Source organism: Anoplophora glabripennis, unplaced genomic scaffold (assembly GCF_000390285.2).
Source record: "Anoplophora glabripennis isolate ALB-LARVAE unplaced genomic scaffold, Agla_2.0 scaffold283, whole genome shotgun sequence".
NCBI lineage: Eukaryota > Metazoa > Arthropoda > Insecta > Coleoptera > Cerambycidae > Anoplophora > Anoplophora glabripennis.
Window position 1 is genome coordinate 59,439 of NW_019416379.1, and position 22,518 is coordinate 81,956.

Here is a 22,518-nt window from a genome sequence, read left to right on the forward strand (position 1 = left end):
TCTCCAAAAATTTATTTTTACATGTAATAGGAAAATCAAAGAAACCTTATTTTTCTACATAGTCTTTTTAAAACACATTTTTCCCACCACATTTTTTCCCATCAAATTGGAAGTTTATACGTCCTGTCATCGCAAAATAAAGCCAGTCATGTTAGAAGCCTCCCAACGTTTCATTCAAAGGGCTTGTTTACCGACCCTGATGTTTACTGTTCTGACGTTCTTACTTATGACAAAGTAGATTGAGGTAGTCATTTGAGTGGTTTCTCCCACTCCTGATCTCATCTAACTAATAACGGGAGGGCGAGGTGATTGGATTACCTCATGACCGTTGGGAAAAGAATTTTGGATTATATTAAAAAATTGTATTTTTTCCATAATAAATCAATGACAAGTTTCTTGATATTATAGCATCATCGTGCACAATTTGTTATTTTGTTTTATATAAGTAGGTATTAAAAATGCTATAAGGTGTAAAATGTGAAATAAAATTTATATTACATGCACATGCGTAAACAGCGATGTTAGATTTTGAAAGCTGGTTCATTATCTGTTATACTGATCCAAACCACGATAATCTGTACATAGTACGTATGTAGTAACGGATTTTAAAATCTTACACGTTGAATAAACCATATATTAGGTACTGTTATGTAAAGCATTTAAATTAATCCATAGAGAGAGATACTGTGCCAATTGAAATTTTTATATATTGTTCTGTTTACTTTTAATATAATTTTTTATATTAAATTTATTGCGTTTTATTTATTGGATTTTATTCTTCATGCTAGATGCCAGCAGTGGTCACAAATAGGAAAACGCTACACTTGGGTAACTAATTGCTAGAATGTCGCTACCATCTCTTGCTCTTGTTAAGGTGGGCACTGATACAGACTAGCCTCAAAGAGAAAATAATGTTTATTAGTTTCTCTCTTACTAGCCCATTAGATACTGACTTTTGCCTCATAGATAAAAATATAAAACTACTTCAGTGTTTTACTCTGTAGGAGTGTGCACGTTTGAATTTGGAATTGTTCAAAGAAATCAAGTTGATGGTTGATGTACAGTGAGTAGGAATGTTTGTAACATGTGTAGACTTCGTGCCAATTTAGGTGATTTATTATTTTAACTAGAAAAATAGAATGCAAAGGGAGAAACATTATGGAATTTCTAATGAGTACGAAAAACACCCCTTACTATGGAATTTAAAATAAATGCGAATTATCTTATAAAATTAAAAAACATGCCCATATGAGTTATAAGAAAAAGCACTTTGTCCATTCTCTTAGTTAGGGAAAATACATGGAAAATATGAGGGAAAAATTCTCGACAAACACTAAACTGGCATGAACAATTCAAAATACAGTAAACCTTTTCTCTGTTTTGTGCAGTAAACACTTATAAAATACCGGGTAGGAAAGTACCGATGGTCTACAGGGTCAGAAAGTCCCCATGGTTCATCGGCCGTTACGTGGAGCGATAAAGTAAGTCATAGAAATCCGTGCGATAGAGAAAGATGGCTATAATGAAGGCGTCTAATAGTCGCCCTTCCACAAATAAGATCCACTTCTTATTTGTGGAAGGGCGAAATGGGCGGTGACTATTAGACGTCTTCATTATAGCCATCTTTCTCTATCGTACGGATTTCTATGGCTTACTTTATCGCTCTCACGTCTCACGTAATTTTAGATAGACCATCGGTACTTTCCTACCCGGTATGTTCCTTTATGTGCGCACTGCGCAGTGTGCACGGCACAAACAGTTCGTTCAAAAATATTCAAATCGGTACCCGCGCTTACAACGACATGCGACAGTGTAGACGAGTGACGGAGAGAGAGAGAAAGAGATAGTTTGGGCACAGAATATGATCAAGGCTTGCGCGCACTAGCCAACAACGGAACGGACCACGGCGGCCGGCAATTATATTCAACCATGCATTTGGAATGGTACAGCCACAGCCCACTAGCCGGTAACGGACCACAATTCTACACGGCGGCCTGAACGGAAATCTCCGTGTATCCATTTTCGCTTTCTTTTTAGCTTTGCAATTTGTTATTTCTCTTCCTCACATAGTAAACTTACAATTATAGACTTTGCATCCGTCTTCAGCAAAATAAACTGAGCGACTGACTGGAAAATTTATAGCTAGAACGCGGTACGCTAAAAAATTGCCGGTCGCCATGATGCGTTCCGTTGTCAGCTGTTGCCGGCTAGTGCGCGCAAGCCTTTAAAGTCTACGAGCAGATTATGTAGTATTTTTCTCTCTCGCACAGGCACGTGATTAGCTAACGTATCGCCTTCAACGATTAGAGAGAGAGAGAGGAAACCAAACAATTGCTCTTTTCTCTCTACAGCGTCTACACGTTCTAACCACATACTTCTATTCCTTCTATAGAAGTATGTGGTTCTAACACGTGGTGCTTCCTCCATGTATTTATTATATGCTCTAAGGATCTATATATCTATTAACTTTGTATTCAAAATAATTAATGTACAAAATAATTAAAAAAATAGCTATTTTTAAATATTTACAAAACGAAACAGAAACCCCAATGTTCGTTTTTAATTATTAACAAATGTTTAAAATACGTTTTATCATCGGTCATACTAATTGCGTTTTCGATGACTTCGATCGTGATTATGATTTGGTTGATGAATGATCGTAATTTGAAATCGTAGAAATTTTGTAACCGTGTTTCGCTTAACAATGGACGTTTTCTTTTATTCATGATTTCGGAATCATAACACGTTAAGATCCGCTGAAAACCAATCAGGTTGCTAGATTTCGGATGGTAACGCGTTTATGATTCTGAAAACATCAATAAAAGAAAAGAGAATGATTTCGGAATTCATGATAAAAATCATGGAGACTACACAAAAATTAACAATATTGCATCAGTATTTTTTTATTAAACCAAACCAGATACTTTGATTTCAGATCACAGATTCAGAAATCATTTTCGAACGAGTATGGATTACGACTGCTGATTTTCATTGATTTTCTTTTAATTGGCAACTATTACTAAAATTCATACGGCAACACTGCTAGTGTAGTTTATTCTTATAGCGATTTCCATTGGGGAAAACTGGGATTGCACTCGGGCAGCACTGACACTCCACTGGTTATATGAGAAATATGCTCTGTTGCCATGGAGACTAGTCTCCATGTCTCCAGCCAGGACAAAAGGAGGTCCCACAAAGCGCCTACACCGGCCGCATTTGCGGTCGGGGTAGACGACGGATGGGGCCCACCTACGAAGGCTGTCCAGGCCCATGATACAACCATACAGAGATATGATATTGCGCATGCACGGCGCCATCTTGGCTATCTTGCTGACGTCATGTGGTAAGTCAAAAAGTAAACAAACGGATCGTGGCCATATTCTTATAGTGTTGTGTGCGTTTTTCCAAGTTTTTTTATTGTTCCTGCCTGTATTTCTAATTTAATTCGTTGTGTGAGCTTGTGCTTCATTGAGCAGAAAAAGGAAATTAAAGAAAATTGTTAAATAGAANGTTCTAACACGTGGTGCTTCCTCCATGTATTTATTATATGCTCTAAGGATCTATATATCTATTAACTTTGTATTCAAAATAATTAATGTACAAAATAATTTAAAAAATAGCTATTTTTAAATATTTACAAAACGAAACAGAAAACCAATCAGGTTGCTAGATTTCGGATGGTAACGCGTTTATGATTCTGAAAACATCAATAAAAGAAAAGAGCTAATGATTTCGGAATTCATAAAAATCATGGAGACTACACTTAAAAATGAACAATATTGCATCAGTATTTTTTCATTAAACCAAACCAGATACTTTGATTTCAGATCACAGATTCAGAAATCATTTTCGAACGAGTATGGATTACGACTGCTGATTGGATTTTCATTGATTTTCTTTTAATTGGCAACTATTACCTTTAACTAGTGTATATAGTCAAGGCTATTACTAAAATTCATACGGCAACACTGCTAGTGTAGTTTATTCTTATAGCGATTTCCATTCCATTGGGGAAAACTGGGATTGCACTCGGGCAGCACTGACACTCCACTGGTTGTATAAGAAATATGCTCTGTTGCAATCACAATGGAATGACAATTTTTGCGTGGGTTTCTGACATTATAGGTTACGTTTATGTTTTGATTTTTATTCAGTCAAAGTAACAGTTGAGCAGTTGAAGTTTTTCAAAGAGGGTAGTTACAATTTAATCTGTGGTTTCAATGAACCAAGAATTAAATTTGAAATTTAAAATAAACGACGAAGAAGTTACATTGTGTATTCCTGTAGACGGAACGGATCACTTATTTAAGTTTGTAGATGACATTTTCAATAAATCCTTCCACTTTTGGCAGCAAAAACTCTCACTCTAGTTTTCCATTGGAATTTGAAAATATGTTCCGACTTTACTAATACGTCAATGGTGCACTCAGTGTGCACCAGTTTTCTCAATGGAAATCGCTATTATTGTCAAGGTCAATATTGTCAATAAAGTGTCGAATTGTTTGCGTTTCCAGTGTTTTTGGAGATTTATAAAACGGTAAAGAAAATTATTAAACAATCGAAACGAAATTGTTAGTGAAACGATTTAATTTTAAAGATCAAGTTCATCTGTGGTAACTGTCATAAAAAATTAAAAGTGTAAGAGAAACTGTATAAATTATACAGCGTATATTACTTCTTTACGAAATGTTGCACCACCTAACCTAAAATTCTGCTTCTGGAATTTTCTGGCTATTATAAATTTTTGTTTAATTTTTAGTTGAAAAATGGCTATGATGATAGCTTCAAGACTTTGTCGGACGCCAATATGGCAAAAATCGAATTTGGTATTAAGGCAAATCCAAAATAACAATGTATATCGAACTTTTGCAAATGAAGGGAAAGAAACTATTGCCAGGACTGCCAGAAAACGAACAACTTTAAAAGAAAAGATTATGGCTCCTGCTGGAGATACAGGTATATAGTTGAAATTAAACTTTTGTAAATGTATTATTAATTACTTACCTGTTTAGCATTCAATATTGGAAAAGGTGCAGTTGCCGGTGGTTCAGTACTTGGAGTTGGTGCATTGTGTTATTACGGCTTGGGTTTAGGAAAAGATGCCAGTTTAATCGACCACCAACAGTAAGTTAATTTCTTATGATCTATGTCTATTTAATATCTTATTTTCGTTTAGTGTATGGCCGCAGTATGTTAAGGACCGCATTAAGGCAACTTACATGTACTTTGGAGGCTCTGTGGCCATAACAGCTGCTAGCGCTCTTGCAGCAGTAAGATCTCCAGCAGTGATGAATATTGTAATGAGAAATGGATTTTTGGTAAGTAAAAAATGTATCCTTATTGTTTAATATTAACATTAATGTTTTGTAGGGTATGGCTATTAGTTTAGCTGCCATTATAGGTACTGGTATGTTATGCCAAAGTATTCCCTACAGAGAAGGTATTGGAGCAAAACAGATGGCTTGGCTGTTGCACACAGGCGTGATGGGTGCGATGTTAGCACCCATGTGTTTACTTGGAGGCCCCATTTTGATACGTGCTGCATGGTATACTGCGGGAGTTGTTGGAGGACTCAGCACAATTGCAGTGAGTTTACTTTTAAAATATCTGACATTGATCTTTTTTAAATAATAATGACAAACAAATTTGAAAATAATATGATAATCAAAGAGTTGGTAACATTACTTTTTCTTATAATTTGATATTGCAGTGATAAGATGAGACAATCACTTCTTGCATCATATTTTGATTTATTTATTAATTCACAGATTTATTACATGCATGTCAGTTTTTAAAGCTGAGTTAATTTATTACACCATGGTTGTTTTATTACAGTTTCAGATCTGTAATAAATTATTTTTAATAAACATCCAAAATTTTTTAAAGTATTAATTAATTATAGTCTTGGATATATAAAAAATTTTTTCCTGAAGTTTTTTATTTTACATTATCTTTATTACTGTCATAAAAGTATGAATGTTCTCAATGAGTTTGTTATCTTAAGGACGTTCGATACACCTCTTCCGGGGCGGGCGGTGCGGAGAGTATACCTATGTTTATACACGGGAGTCTTGTTGCAGTACCAACTTTACATAAATTAATTTCAGCGAACTAAGTATGCTATTTAGAATGAAATTTATGCAACACATATTAGCTTGCATATTTTTTCGTGTTTAATACACGTCAGTTCACATTTTATTTGAATAAAAGCGTCTATTTATTCATTACGAGCTTGTAAAATTATGGATGAAATCTGGCAACATTGCCATGGCGTGGTGGTAAAAGTTGGATCAACTGTCATTACTGTCAACTTTGCGCGAATTCCGTAAACATGAATGAACAACCAAGGTACAAAGGAAAAGTAATGACTGAAAAGTAATATAAAATGAGTGTAAAAGAGAATGTGGATTGATGAGAATAAAATAAAATGTGCAAACCGAGAATCCATATGATAACTATCAAGAAGTTCAGTGTATGACAGTGAGACGTCGACTTGTCAAATTGAAGATTATGACATAACATTTATACTGTTCGTTTTGCAAAGAGATCCTTTCAATTTTTGTTTCAAATTGCTAGTATATTGCTTGAGATCACGAAAAATTTATTTAATATTAATTATTACTACATATATTTTCGACTGGAATAATTTTATAATCTATAATCGAGCTATTCAAATATATATAACGCATCAGTCGAAGCATTAAATACAGCGTACAGTGTCGCCATATATTCTTTCATTAGATCAGATGTTTGTTCAAATTTGTCAAAACGTTATCTATTCATTCCATTATCCCAATAATTACATTGTAAGTGCATATTTTTATTGTTTTAAAATGTTTAGTAATATTTAATTCTTTAATTACAATTTTATTTTTCCGATCCTAATCATTTTTAAGAGCAATATTCACATTTGATTAAAGTTTTTTCCCAACTCCCATAAGAGCCTGTGTAAAAGAGCATAATTTTTAAAATCATTTTTCAAAAAAGCTACGTTGTCAATCGATCTGATATTTTTACACAAGTCAGTTTGCATATTTATTAACAGATTTCAATTGCTTTGAAAACATTCTTACCATTTTTCTTTTGGTATCGAACCTCCTTAAGCAGTACTCCAGTCACTGTAACTGTATTTTGCGCTTTTGACAATCTATTTGAAACCTTTGAGGAAAAAAATATTTGTATCAGTCTCCTTTGCAATGCATGCATGTTAAATTTGTCTTAAATATAAATAGATTTAAGTACTACTTTTTGTAAATATTGTTTCTGCAGATATTGAGAAATATGAAACTATATACAATATGTTACAATTACAATCGTTACAATTAGAATTTGAAAAATATATAAATTCTCGGTGACATTTCCACATCTATGATAATCTAAGTTTTCAAGATTGGTATGCACTAAACATTTTCTAGAAAATTACACACTCACCATTTTCACAATTTTCCTCAAATCAAAATATTTGAGAATGAGAATTCATAATTTTCAAAAAGTATTTAACTTAACTTAAAACAAATTATCATGTAGAATATAGTCTTTATATTTCTAAAGTGAAAATTCTCTGAAAATTAATTTTCAAGCATTATTTTACAACATTAGTATTTACTTTTACCCATCCTCACATTTCTTGTAGGTTTGTGCCCCAAGTGAACAATTCCTCTACATGGGTGGTCCTCTTGCGATGGGGTTGGGAGTTGTGTTTGCCGCTTCTATCGGTTCCATGTTCCTTCCGCCAACAACGGCTCTAGGAGCCGGTATGTACTCAGTCTCACTTTATGGAGGACTTCTGCTGTTTTCCGCTTTTCTGCTTTACGACACCCAGAGGATAGTGGCTCAGGCAGAGAGGTATCCAGCCAATCCCCAATTGTACGGAATTAGGCCTTATGACCCAATCAATGCGTAAGTATAAAACATATTTAGTTGTTAATTGATTGTTGCTTTAAATTTTCTTAAATAGCAATTTAAGGTTTGTTTTGTTTGAGGGGATAATTATTGAAAAATATTGTGTACACTGAGTGCAAAATTCATATAATTTTTTAAGAGTTTGTTTCAGATTGAATACTTGTGAATTCGAATAAATTTGTGTATATTAAATGAATACACAGACACTTATTATGAAAAAAGCAGAGAAATTTTAGTACCGTCCCATAAATTGGGAAATAATAGGAATTTTTAAGAAATTTACGTAAAAATAATATGAAATAAGTTATTTTCAGTTTTGAAATTTTAGCAAATTGAATCAAATAGGTACAAATTTAAAATTTGAAACCAGTATATATTCTGTATTATAAATTCTTGGAAATTAACATATGTGCTGAGGTTTTAAGTGATCCTGATAAGAATTGAATTTGAAACATTAAGCTTGTGCATAAAAATATTCTACAGCGTGTCCCGCTGTAATGTCCAGAAGAGGGAAGTTTTTTATTTGTGGGTTTACGACAAAAAGTCACTCTTTGTAAAAACTCCTCCTTTTTTTGCCTGATATAGTCACAGATAAGACTATAAAAAGGATTGTACAAAAATTTAAAAACACTGGTTCTTTATTAAAAAAGAAAAGGGTAACAGCGGTTAACGAAGAAGAAAATGTAAAATTAGTGATGCAATCAATAAGAAATGCCCCAAAGACATCTTTAAGAAAAAGAGCTTCATATGGAACTTTAAATAGATTTTTTTTTCACGCTAAATTCACACATTTTAATTTCATATTATAAATATTTCAATATGAACAATGAAAACCCATTGCTTTAGTGTTTGGTAAAAGAGTTAATTACTCAAAACTTTGAAAGTATTTATTCAAATTGTGAATTATGAACATGGAACTCTCTTTGTTGAAATACAAGCAATTTCATTTCCGAGTTTTCATCTAAATAATTTTTTTCTGATGGTCATATCCTCAAATTTCCGAGGTGTTTCAGATAAGATGCTTTAAATCTAACAAAACTAAAACGATTTCTTGTGTAAACTGTTCTAAATGTACCCTAAGTTATAGGCAAGATGTGTCGTTAAGCCCTGAGCAGGTGGACGAAAGCAATACTATGAGCAAATTCAAGGAGAAACAAATTTTAGAAATCAATAGTGTATACAAGAGTTTACAAATGATTACCCCCTTGATTTTATGTGTATTTGATTCGTTCTTTAAAAATTTCAATGAATACGTCTTCTAAATTGAATATTGCTTAATTTTAAAACATATAAATCCCGCTGTTGAAAACAATTCTTAAGACTTACCACTGATAAAGATTAAGAATAGCAAAATTTACAGTTGGTGATGAAACAGTAATTCCAAGATTTTAAGTAAACACATTTTCCAGGTCTATGTCCATATATTTAGATTCACTAAATATATTTATAAGAATAGTTGTCATGTTGCTTGATCAATCCGATAATAGAAAGAGATAAAAATTAGATAAACGTTTCCCATTGGAGACATATGGTTTCTAGGTAAACTTTACCTTATTCTACCTATTGTACAAGCTTTTATTCTTTTAGAATTGTTTGCATTTTAAATTGGCTCCACTCATGCGTAGACGAATATTTGTGGTTTCTATGAATATGTGAATGTTTTATTACATACAATTTTTAGAGAAATGATAATTTGAAAATGAAACAAACCGCTCAATCCTAAATGTTTTTACTCTGGTATTTTATTTTATGCATTTAATTACAAATATTAATTATGTAAAAACCCATAAGTATGACACAAGATTATCAGGCACAAAAATCCAAACCAGCATCTGAAAAATATGCCTGGTATGGTAAATTTTAACAAATTCGACCTTCAAGGGATGTAGAATTTTTCGGGCGAGCGCTTACTAGTCACTATCCATATAAATAGAGATCGATTATTACCTACTCCTGAAGGCACAAGGGGCATAATTCAAAGATGGTTTTTAACAAAAACCAATAATTATTTATTGCAAACTCAAATCTACAAGAAATTGGTTTTATTTATTGCTGTGTTTACTGTCAGGAGGATTAAGACATAAAAAGATCTTAACAAAATTGCAGCTTAGTGGCTAAGCGGAAACCTGAGCTACTTTTTACCACTTCACACTTTTAATACTGTAGAGAACACATATATTTTAAGTTTAAGTATGAGATTCTCTCAATGGTTTTGCCGTGTCTGCAGTATTTCTTTTTTTATGGCTTTGTAGGCATATTGCATATCTAAATTATAATGAAACATAACATGATTTTGAGTAGCAACAGACTCGATGCTCTTTCTATATTCAGTTTTCAAAATTTTTAAATATTAAAAAATATGCTGGAGTCGTAGGGCTAACTTGGGCGTTAATATCACTATTGGTATCACTCATCATCACAAAGTAATAAATAATGCCGTAAGTGCAAATGATTTTAAAATCGGAGGCTTTATAACGAATCCATGGTCAGCAGAATAGCAATGTACTCACCTCTTCAATGCTCAAATAGAACTGCCTTCAGTTCATATCTCTGTGCTTACTTCTCTTCACTGGTCAGATCAAAATTATTCTTAAAAGAACCAATCAAATTTGTTATCTCCCAGCGGCTACGTTGAGTGACCTGTAAGTCCCCCCAAACCCAAGCTTGTCATCAGAAAACTCAGGAAAAACATAACCGGTTTAAGTTTTAAATAACTATTTCTAAGATCTAGGTACAAGTTATAAAAGGGGTATGTCTTTAGTAAGAATTCTGGAATTTTCAAAGTCTGAAGGACTCGGTCTGTGAGAAAGACATCTCCGACAAATATATTTTAATTTTTCCATTGTTGACTATACAAACTTTTTATTCATAAATTGACTAAATATTTGTATAAGATCATTACAAGTGCGGAACAGAGGTTGATATACAGGGCCAAATACAGTAAAGAGCAACCTACTAATCTGTAGGTATCATGAAAGCAAAACTTGTTTTCAATTTTTTCCCAAAATATCACGTTAAAATTATTTTAACCAAACATACTTTAAATTGCTCGAATATTGAATACTTGTACATGAAAAAGCAAGTGTGAAGCCAGGGCTTAGAAAAAAATAATTAAAAAATGAATTCGTAAAAAAATTTCCTTTAAAATGTCATTTTTGCTGTACTATCATTCATAGAAAGTAGAAAGCTGTTTCTTTAGTTCAATTAAATTTTAGTATTTTTATAGCTACCTATTTTTTTTATAATTGCCTTACCTATTTTTTGCTCTTCTTGGTCGATTCTAATTTCATTTTGATATACAGGGTGTTTCAGAAATATCTCCCGTAAATACAGGGGGTGATAGTACGACAAAAAATAAGAATTTTTTTGTCTTATGTTCTATATGTCTATTTCCAGTTGTTTTCGAAGTACAGAGCGACAAAATAAAATTTTTACGAAAATTTCCAAACGGCGTGAAATATTTTTATGAAATTTGGTATTCCGTGGATTTTAAGGATGCCAAATACGCTGGTATAATTATTTTTTATACATTTCATAGAGGGCGCTAGTCATGCTACATTGCTATTATATTTTAAGTTCTAATTTTTTTAAGGTTAGGTTTTTACCATTCAGGGTCCAATTTCTATGTACAATTTTATTTTCTAAATATAATGTGCTCCTATTAGAACTTCCTAATGTTGACGGTTTTCGAGAAAAAAGGCTTTTAATTGAACTCTAATAATATGACGGTGTATAAAATAAGTGACTTTTCTCAAAGTAGGCTTATGTCAAAACTTATTGATGGATGTCTCATAAACAACACATACATTCTTAGTAATATTTTAAACTCTAATTAACTTTATATCAAAATTTAAGTGACTGTCATTAGTCATTACTAATTAATCACTAACAATCACTAAAATTTTGATATAAGGTTAATTAGAGTTTAAATTATTATTAAGAATGTATGCCTTGTTTATGAGACATCCATCAAAAAGTTTTGACATAAGCCTACTTTGAGAAAAGTATTATTATAGTTATTTTATACACCGTAATATTGTAAGAGTTTAATTAAGCCTTTTTCCTCGAAAACCATCCACATTAGGAAGTTCTAACAATTGTACATTATTTTTAGAAAATAAAATTGTACATTAGAAATTGGAGCCCGAATGGTAAAAAACCTAACCTTAAAAAAATTAGAACTTAAGTGTCATAGGAATGTAGCATAACTAGCGCCCTCTATCAAATATACAAAAAATAATTAGATCAGCGTATTTGGCATCCTTAAAAACCTCGGAATACCAAATTTCATAAAAATATTTCGCACCGTTTGGAAATTTTCGTAAAAATTCTATTTAAAAAATTTGATTTTGTCGCTCTGTACCTCGAAAACAAGAGGAGATAAACATATACAGTAAAACTCGGTTCTAGCGAGCATTCACGGGAACGCAAAATTTGCTCGTTATACGCGAGTGCTCGATATAGACGTCGCCGTCGCCAACTATGCTGAAAATCATTGGACACATAATTATAGCTACATTGCACTTGTATTTTTATTTTCAAACATATAATATTATTTATCTACATAACATAGATACGTATAACTGTAGGTAAGTTACATTACATAGCATTTATTATTAACAAAAAAATTCTGTAATATTTTTCTGCACCACTCTTTTGCTTAATATCTCCTGACTGATATTTCTTTGCAACCGATCAGCGGCATTTAAGAACTGCTCGTTTTCCGGATATTTGAATTCGACGTATGATACTATGGTTTTTAACGCAGAGATGGCTTCATGTGTCGAAGGAACTGTAACCTCATCGCATCCCGTCTCTTCTTCATCACTCTTCATCTATTGATGGGTTAATCGCTAATTGTGTGATTTGAATTTCATTTGAGAATTCAGCCACTTCGAGATTTTCGTCTACCATGTCGTACTGAACTAAGTCAAAGACGTCAAAATCGGATATGTTGTTATTTCTACTAGTCATAACAAGTTTTTGCGTTCATTTGATGTCATGTGTGTAAAAACTGGTTCTACGATAACTCGTTGTAGCCGAGATCACTTGCGCGGGACCAAAATCAAAGCTCGTAATAGCCAAGCCCTCGTTATATACGAGTTCGTTATAGACGAACAAAAATACACGTATTACATAGGGAATTCGGAAGGGACATTTCAATTTGCTCGTTATAACCAAGTGCTCGTTATATCCCCTGCTCGTTATAAGCGAGTTCAACTGTAGTTCATAAGATAAAAAATTCTTATTTTTTGTCGTATTATCACCCCCTGTATTTACTGGAGGTCTTTCTGAAACACCCTGTATATAGCATTATTTTTGTAAATGTCTTTTTACTACAGATTATTAATTTTGGAAATGCTTTCTTGCTTTATTTGTTTTTGAATTCGTTCTAGTTCTCTAAACTTACCATATTTTTTTAGATCTATTTCAATCTACCTGGACACTTTAAATATCTTTGTGAGAATAGCTACAATCTTGGCAGGAGGCGGACAGAATAGAAGGAAGTAAAGTTGACTATTTTTTTTTTATTTATTATTGCTGCATGTAAATATTTATTTAATAATTCATAACATTTAATTCTCAATAAAGGATATTTTTTTGTTAAAAACTTTGTTCCTATAAAACTAGATATTAAAAATGAGTGTACATATTCCTATAGTTAAGGTAGTTTAAGGTAGAAATAAAAGGTGACTTTCATAAGAGTAATTTTATTTAAGCTTTTTGTATTCACAATGATTTGAGTTTCAGTTATAATTACAATAAATAATTTTAGATTAATAGTCGTGTTGTCAGTTTTAGAATTAGTTTTTAACGATATTTCTTTGGATACATGTGCAGTCTTAATGGAAAGTAAATGAAGGTGATGTGCGAACGAAAATTATGGCACATCGACAAACACCTTGCTTAGAAAAATTTTCAAGAATATCATTTAAACCATTCTAAACAATATTTCTCTTTTACAAAGCTAAGTCAAAATATCATCTAATATCTAAACACATGGCAAGTCATCTACCTCTTCAAATAGACGGAAAATATTTTAAAATCTGTTAGATACAAGGGAAAATTTGCTCAACATCAACTTCTCAAGCTGGCATATTTAAAGAGATAGGTATAGGTACATGAATCTACTAATTATATGTACAATGAAAGCCTCAGTCAATTGTATTTTACAGAATTGGTGTCTACTTACCACTGATAATTTTTTTAAACATTAGGAAATATACAAAATGGATAAAAGATTAAAATATTTGCGTTGCCGATTCACAATGTAGACTTTTTGGTAAACCACATAGATCATTGACTTTTAAATTCATATATATTTGATCTAACGTTGTGATATACACAACCCGGCTATTAAGAGGGCTCTATAGCAAATAGCCAACCAGCAATATATTTTATAGATTTTATTACACAGTTTGTCAAAATATAAATTAATGCACAAATAACACACTTTCCCCCATTTTAACGCATATTTGCTATAAAATGGACTTACTTTGAAACTTGCATAACTTTTTGGCGTAAAGAAATTTGTAATTTACAATGCTTCTTGTTCAAAAGCGGCAAATTACAAATTTCTTTACAACAAATAGTAATTTGAGTTTCAAACTAACTCCATTTTATACAAAATATGCTTTAGAATGGGGGAAAGTCTATTATTTGTGCATCGATTCATATTTAGACAAACTGTGTAATAAAATCTATAAAAATGTATTGCTGGTTGGCTATTTGCTATAGAGCCCTCTTAAGTTTTTATTATGGCGAAGTGTGTGGCGCTATCTATGTGCGGTCAACGGAACTACACAGTGGAAAGCCTTCTGAGCGACCGAACATTTCATCAGTATACGTGTATCTACCACGAAACATGGGAACACACATAGAACAGTATACAGCAATTAAGGTGTGCCTTAGAGCCGGTAATGGAAACGTGTTACAGACGGCGTACCGTGAGGAGTGTGTATCACATTCGACTGTGTTCCTGTGGTTTGGAAGTTTTTGTATTGGCCGAGACAGTGTGCTTGATGAGAGGACGGGGCGTCTCTGCCCAAGCCAAACAAAGGAAAACATTGAAGCTGTGTGCTCATTTGCTCTTGAAGTTTGTCATTTTTTGCAAGACTGTTAGTTTTTAAAAAATATATTTACATTCTTTATGAAGAGAATGAAATAAAATTTGGATGCAGGAATACCATTTTGAACATCTTTTGTGAAATCATTTAATCTCTTAATTTGTTATGACAAATATATTTGTGGCTTAATTTTTATAGGGACCGTTCATGGGTAATACAAATATATTTATCCGCGATGTTGTTGCTTTAAAACTACAGTCTGACGTAAATGACAAGATTCCATATATTTTATAAAATAGTCTCTACTGAAAGTTAGTTTTCATAGTTCCCAAAATTCCTGTGAATGTTATCATGATTCACCATTTGCTTTTTGATTTCTACGTCTTCTGGTGTGGTTAAGATATATATGGGACATTCCACGCCAAATCGACTACTTTTAACCATGAAACTTTTTTATTGTTTTCTACCCCAATGAAAATTGAGAATTTTTTCAAATTTTTCACCCAACTCGGAAAAAGTTATGAATTTTTGAAAAATTGTTTTTTTTTTAAATAACCATAACTTTTCCAAAAATTGAGTTATGGGGACGTTTTTTTTTTTTCAAAATTTTTGTTTTTAAATGTATTTTGAAAAAAAAATAGATCAAAATTATCTGGACCTATCTTCACCGTTTTTTTTTCAATTTTCGAAAAAAAAAAAAATTCTCTACCATTTAAAATTTTTTTTTTTATATAAAAACTGACATTTTTTATAAATCCTCAAATTTTTTTCAGACTGATGTTTTTTCACTCATACTACACATACTACAACATTTCGTATGTCATTCGCGAAAAAAAGCCTTATATTTCAAATGAAATATGAACAGAATTATTCAGACTTTAAAATTTGGCTATTAAAATGTCATAAACCTTTTTCGAAAATTTTGATTTTAAAGTTTTGTGGCCATTTTTTGTATCTTGACAACAACAAAAAATATTTCAATCTTCCATCCATTCACACTATATAAAATTATCAGTTAAAATTGGTTCATGCAGAAATTGATATTGTCGAACATTACGAATTAGAAGTTCATCGGGCACTGCACACAACCCATCCCATTACGGTCCACTATATTCCCATTATTTACAACTGACTTGTTGCATTTCGTCCCTCTAGTCGACCGAATGTAGTGCCCGACAAGGAAAACACTTTTCTCAAAATTCAAAGGAACACAATTATATAGTAGTGTAAGCTCAACATCTACATATTCTTACTTATGTAGTTTTTTATATATACAAGAAATACGATGATGTAAGGAGTCACTAAAAAAAACCTACACTGATATGTCAAAAGTATAAAAAATAAATATTCTAAAATTAATATCACTAAGGTACTCGCTAAATTGATGAAAACAACTATATGAAGTGTTTGTTAAAAAATATCTAGTCAAGGTGTATATTATACCATATATTTCACTTTGTTGTATTAAAAAAAAATTAAATATGTTTCTAATCACATCAGGCTCAAAATAAACGACGGCGTACTTTCGTCAGTGAAGAGTGCAAAACAAACGTTCTACATTTAAAGATATCAGGAAAGTATTTATTGTAACAGAAATGTGTTTTTCATCCCAAAAAAACCACTTCACAAACTCGACATTTTACAACATAAATCAGGAAAATGATTAATAAATTTAAACCATAAAGATGAAAATTTTGATACAATAAAAAAATTTGTTGAAAATTTTAAAAAAAATGCCACTTTTTGCTACAATAAAAATAATTTTAGTATTATCCTTTTAATATTTTTAATGCAACATTATCACCGCCATTAGTTTTAGGAAAGATAAACATTGCCAAAATATCGATTTGACAAATAATTGGCAAAGTTTTGAGTGTAAAAATATATTCATATATTTTTGTAACATATTTAGAAATTTAGACTTAGACCACAAGCGAAATATATGATATTCCCTTTAATAAACATTTTTAGATAGAAATGATGCATGAGCTGCTGGATAATAGTTATAGGGGCCCATTTTTACTTATAGAATGACTTTTCTCAATTACTGAAAAAATATTAAAGGAGTGCTTCAAAATTTTTACATCGTTATTTGGAAATATACAATGTGTTCGTTTTCAAGTGGACACAATGAAAAGATAACAAAATATTGCACAAATGAAAATTTTTATGCCATTTGAGTACAAATGCAAGGCCTACTGTAGTTACTTTTATACCCCCAAAAGTTGAAACTATATTAGCAATTTTATTGAAAATTTGGCACAAAGAGGTTAATGGATATTCTTCATAATATTTGTGAATCAACATAAGACTGGCCGTCCTTTGGACACGTTTTCGTCAAAAATCACGACTGATAATTTTGGCAGACTTCGCCCATATGGTATCGTCCACTGGACAAATTTTTGCTTTGCAGAAGTCAATCGTACATACTGATTTATTAAATCAGCATATTATAATTTTTAATAATATATATTTATCTTTTGGAAAATAGTTTTCTTATCCAATTTCTGACGAATCAAATTTGGACGAGAATGGATCCAAAGGACGACCGGCCTAAACCCTTTTAGTGTTACACTCCCAATGCAATGGCTCAATGCGTTTTAATGTGTCGTATGTTTTTATGGACATTTACGGCGCCAGTCGTGTGTCCCACATAAACNGCTGTTTCGGTTTAGCGCTCTTTTATTTCAACCCGGGGATTCCCCGAAATTGCTCGCAGCACTACGGGGATTCCCCGAAATTGTGCGCAGCGCTAGGTTTCCAAATATAAAATAATCCAAATTTTGACAGGAGTTCAAAAGCAAGACGGGGTGTTATTTATAGATGCTTTATCCACTTATCAACAGCTTCCAACAGAACGCAAAAGGAAAACGCAAACTACATTAGATGCCTTCTTGACAAAAGGCAGAAAATTGGAAACACAGAATAGACTGAATGATCTGACTGACTTAGAATTTTATTTGTTTTTATAAGTAATATTCGTTTATATTGTTTTTATTTTTGTAAGAAATAAATGTTTGGTTTTATTTTTATTAAAAAAAACATAATTATAATTTAATACCTAACCAATTTTCTATCCATCTTCCCCTAACCCCATTATTTACATGTTAAGATAGCCTCGTTATGCGCTGTTTCGCATTACGCTCTACTTTGATGGAACGTATCCTACGCGTTAAGCGGGGTCTTACTGTATACTTATCTTTTGGAAAATAGTTTTCTCATCCGATTTCTGACGAATCAAATTTGGACGAGAATGGATCCAAAGGACGACCGGCCTAAACCCTTTTAGTGTTACACTCCCAATGCAATGGCTCAATGCGTTTTAATGTGTCGTATGTTTTTATGGACATTTACGGCGCCAATCGTGTGTCCCACATACAAATTTTTATTACTCTGTAGGATCATCCTGTCTTTCTCTCAAAATCTGGGTGTTACTTTTGATATTTTTTATTTTATTTTTTCTTTGTAATAAATTTTTAGGCATCTCTAGGTAATAAAATACTGGCTTGTTCCAAGCATGTACATTCGCAATTGGCCAATTTACTGCGAACGTTGCGAGGGTTTTTATGAAAGCACTTTGAGCACTGAGAGGTTAATCCAAAAATATGAAATGGTATTTATTTTGCGGTGGTTCAAAAGAAGAATCGATAGTACAATGTATTATAAAAAACTGTGGTAGGCCTTGGAAAAGAACAATTGACTGTCAGTTGAGGAAAATATGGCTAACTGCTTGAAAATAATATTATCATTATACTGGGTGTTTCAGAGTTGAAGTGACAAAAGCCTAGGGGAGATTACGCTCAACAAGATATAAAAAATGTTCATATGAATATGGAACCAGTGGCGGCTCGTGACATTGAGAATAAGTGAAACATATTCATTGATTGATTAAAAAGAAAAAATAAGCGCTGCAGACATAAATTTTCAAATTTTCAAGGTCAAATGGCTTTAAACGATCTGGAAATTTCTAGTTGCATTTGCAATATTTCCAAAAAACTGACGTTCACGAGAAGGATTTTCATTTAGATTTATAAAAAATAAAAACACAATTAAACACGGCATACAAAAAAGTTTTTTTAAATAAACATTCCCACACAACCATTTATACTCCGAATACCATTCATTCCGAAACTTCCAAACGTACACTTTGTCTTTTGACTCCCCCTTTTTTCCACATTGAGAGAAATTTAAAAAATCCTTTTTGTCCTCAATTTTCCATATGGAAAATGGCGTTTCCAATAAAATCATACATAGGAAACATTTCTACAATTATTGATACAAAACAAATACATATTAACAAAGAACCGTTATAATCGTGCATTACGCGACGTATCTGTTTAAAGGCAGGCGATGCTGCTTCAATTTCTGCATCACTCGTTCCCCTACGCCGTGGTTTACTCATGTGTTGGACGCCTCATTGCCATGACAACCACCGCAAACAACACTATAAAGTGAAGCGAAATACAAACTGATTTCGATCCACGTCACTTGCTTATGTTATACGTTGTATGGTACGAGGTTGATTTTCGCGCTATTCTTTTTATTTCTGCGTATAAAACAACACAATACATTTTTAATATAGAATTATATCTAAATTATAAAATTTATATAAAATTAAAAATAATTACAACCAAACGGAAATTTTAGGTGAAGCGGTGCGTCATTTGCGTCACCTGGCGAGCCGATTATATTTAAAAAAAACGCTGTAGCCGATTTGAATGAAATGTTTACGGTTTATTAAAACAATTACCATACTTCAACTGGACCAATTAGATTTGATCCAGAATTTTCAGGGGCGTATCCAGCGAGCAATTTTTTTTTTTTGTAGAAAAGAATATCACCCTGTAGTTTTTTTGCGATTTTTATGTAATATTTACATAAACCATAAAAATTTCATTCAAATCGGCTAAAGCGTTTTTTTAAAACTAAATCAAAAAAAAATTAACGCCCTGTATTTCGGAAACAAAGCACTTGAGAGACCCATGTTCATATGAACTTTTTTACATATTTTTCTGAGCGGAATCTCCCCTAGGCTTTCGCCCCTTCAACTCTGAAACACCCAGTGTATCAAATGCTGTACGTTACTCTCGCACCTATACTCACCCTCAAGAAGGGGTGTTTCGCATTACCTACGACTATTCTCATGAGCCGCAAAGCAGCGAGCCTATATTTCAAATACTTTTTTCGGTGTGAGAGAGACCCGTACTACATCCGATGATTAGACAAAGATGGGGACAAACGTCAGTGAAGATGTCAAAACGAATTTGGTCCTTCGGCACTTTTCCGGGACAGTCGGATCGCGATTAGTAGTTATTTTGCTAATATAATAGTTTTTCAGAGACGATATTATAGCGATAAAAATTTGAACTTCTAAATTTTACACTTACAGAGACCCAAACTTTGAAAGAGGTCGTATAAGTTCCACCCACCGATATGCCTCCACAGCTCATTTGTAAGCTTCCGTCTGCTAAGCCGAAAGACCGCGAGAAAATCCTACTTTTTTTTTAAGTAGGATTATCATACATGGTGTTTAAAAAAAAATTTATAGCAGGGACTACACTGCGCAGCGCAGGCACGAGCGAGAGGTCACTTTCTAGTTTTTCTTTAATATTAAAATTTATGTATTGGGTGATTAAATGAAATGTTCACTTTCAGGGATTAAAATCCTACAAATTTTTAGGAAATTATTTAGTAAAATAATTTGTTTTACAATATACTCTCTTCATTTGACAGTCGATTGCTCCTTATACAGTTTATTGTTTTCTTTAATATTTTTTTTTATATATCTACATTGAAAATCAAAGAATTCTTAGTATATTAACGTTTCCACCTATTTAAAAAAAATGTCAAAAAAATAAAAATGGGCCGTCAAAAAAATTCACTTACCTAAAAAACTAAAACAGAAAGCAGCATACAAAAATAAGTAGCGTACAAGACCACATCATCATTTTTCTCTGCGCAAAGTCCATCAACGACACTATCCCACTAGATTCCTTCCCGTTGAAACTTTTGTCTAAGTCGACCACCCTGTGCTTTCACTTCAACAACGCTGCGGATCTCGACCTCCCGTCCACAAAATACAAATAATCAGTATAAGCAATCGTGAAGTAGTATGTACAAACGAAAGGCCTTAGTCCGGTAGTAGTTATTTCTTCACCAGGCTGGCTATCCTGTGGAGGTGTGGCTTGACGGTACTGTTCAGAGCGGACAGTGGCGAAGAGGGCGCTGGTGACGGTGGGGTCGTGTTGTTGTTTCTAGTCGGGGCAAGAGTTTGTTCCTTCAGGACTTGTTCCTTGGCTCCTCTGAAATAAAATAAATATTTGAGAGGAGACCATGCTTTTAGATTCTTTGATGGAAACATGCACTTCTATCAAAATTTCAAGAAAATGTTTTTAAATTAATTATGTATCATTCGGTGAAATTCATAAAACCATTTTTACAAAATGCACATTTCCAATCAATTGCTTATCAAATCCACTACACTCGGAGACAGATGAAAGTGATGAAAAGTAAATTGTATGCATAAGCGCTTAGAGATTGTTCAGACCAGTGAATATATAGATCAGGACCACGAGTCCTGGTCGCCGAGATCACCAGAATTAAATCCATTGGATTTCTGCTGGAGTGAATTGAAACAATGGATTTACGATACTCCTGTGGAAACTGAGGATGAACTTCAGCAAAGGGAGCCAACCACTAATTATTAGCAAATTGTAATTTTGAAAATATCATGCAAAAAAACAAACATTTCAAATAGATTTTTCTCGTGTATGGCACACACTATTTGAAGTTTTCGATTTTGATATTGAAAATACAAAAAAGTCAAATATAAAAAAAATATAATTAAAAATATTAGCGACCCTCCCTCCCAAATATGATAAAATTCTGGGGTTTCATAATATTTTATAACTATGGGAACAATCCACATTAATAAAAAAAATACACTTACAAATATCTGGTAAGGTCTTCGATATCCACAAGCATCGAATCCTGCTCCATATGAAGATCATCCCTGTCCATTAAAAATTTAACTAAACTCTCGTTCAGAGTCTCGATTTGAGTATGAAGATCATTCACTATAACCTGCAGTTGAGCTACGTTCATTTCGGTGAGGATTTGTCGAGATAATCGTCTTTTCTCTTCGGGGAAGGGTATGCCGACTTTTTCTAGGCTGTGACGGACCATTTCGGTTATTGGGCTTTTCTTTTGCCTCTGCCTTTCAATCTAAAAAAAAAGACAATTGTAAATATTTGATACCTTAACTTTTACCACCCATGAAGAAAAAAATTTCAAACAAATATGCAAAACAAAAAATTAAAATTGGCCTCAAACAGATACAATAAAGTATTTTTTCCATTCCATTAATCTTTGACCAGTGAAAAGAGCGATATGTCCCTCGAAACTGAAGTCTAAACAGATGATGTGGCAACCTATCCGGATTACACAAATAGTAAAAACTTGCACTGGAAGAAAGACTCGTTAATATTCAAAAATAAGTTTAAAAAAAAAACAGAGGTCCCAAGTGAATGCCTTGAGGTACACCTGATCA

At 32.7% G+C, this 22,518-nt stretch overlaps 2 protein-coding genes across 5 annotated transcripts in view; one reads left to right on the top strand and one right to left on the bottom strand.

Annotated features, from left to right (window-relative positions):
- Positions 1 to 4,476: 4,476 nt before the first annotated feature.
- Positions 4,477 to 13,822, top strand: LOC108909068 (growth hormone-inducible transmembrane protein-like). Of its 4 annotated transcripts, none has more exons than XM_018713302.1 (7): positions 4,477 to 4,537; positions 4,760 to 4,956; positions 5,013 to 5,124; positions 5,177 to 5,318; positions 5,371 to 5,586; positions 7,634 to 7,899; positions 13,326 to 13,419. In XM_018713302.1, exons 2-7 carry the CDS (start codon positions 4,767 to 4,769, stop codon positions 13,411 to 13,413), a joined length of 1,014 nt encoding a protein of 337 aa, XP_018568818.1. In that variant the 5' UTR covers positions 4,477 to 4,537; positions 4,760 to 4,766; the 3' UTR covers positions 13,414 to 13,419. The 4 variants fall into 4 exon arrangements, with proteins under 4 accessions (XP_018568818.1, XP_018568817.1, XP_018568819.1 ...); XM_018713301.1 differs by having other exon boundaries at positions 4,505 to 4,638; XM_018713303.1 differs by having other exon boundaries at positions 4,518 to 4,613.
- A 6,027-nt stretch (positions 13,823 to 19,849) lies between these two features.
- The window catches only part of LOC108909069 (general transcriptional corepressor trfA), an 84,595-nt gene continuing 81,926 nt past the window's right edge, over positions 19,850 to 22,518 (bottom strand). The window contains exons 8-9 of the mRNA XM_018713306.1: positions 21,919 to 22,193; positions 19,850 to 21,271 (exon numbers count right to left, since the gene is read on the bottom strand). Coding sequence (XP_018568822.1) covers positions 21,115 to 21,271; positions 21,919 to 22,193 — 432 coding nt within the window. The 3' untranslated portion in view covers positions 19,850 to 21,114. The remainder of the gene's footprint in view (positions 21,272 to 21,918; positions 22,194 to 22,518) is intronic.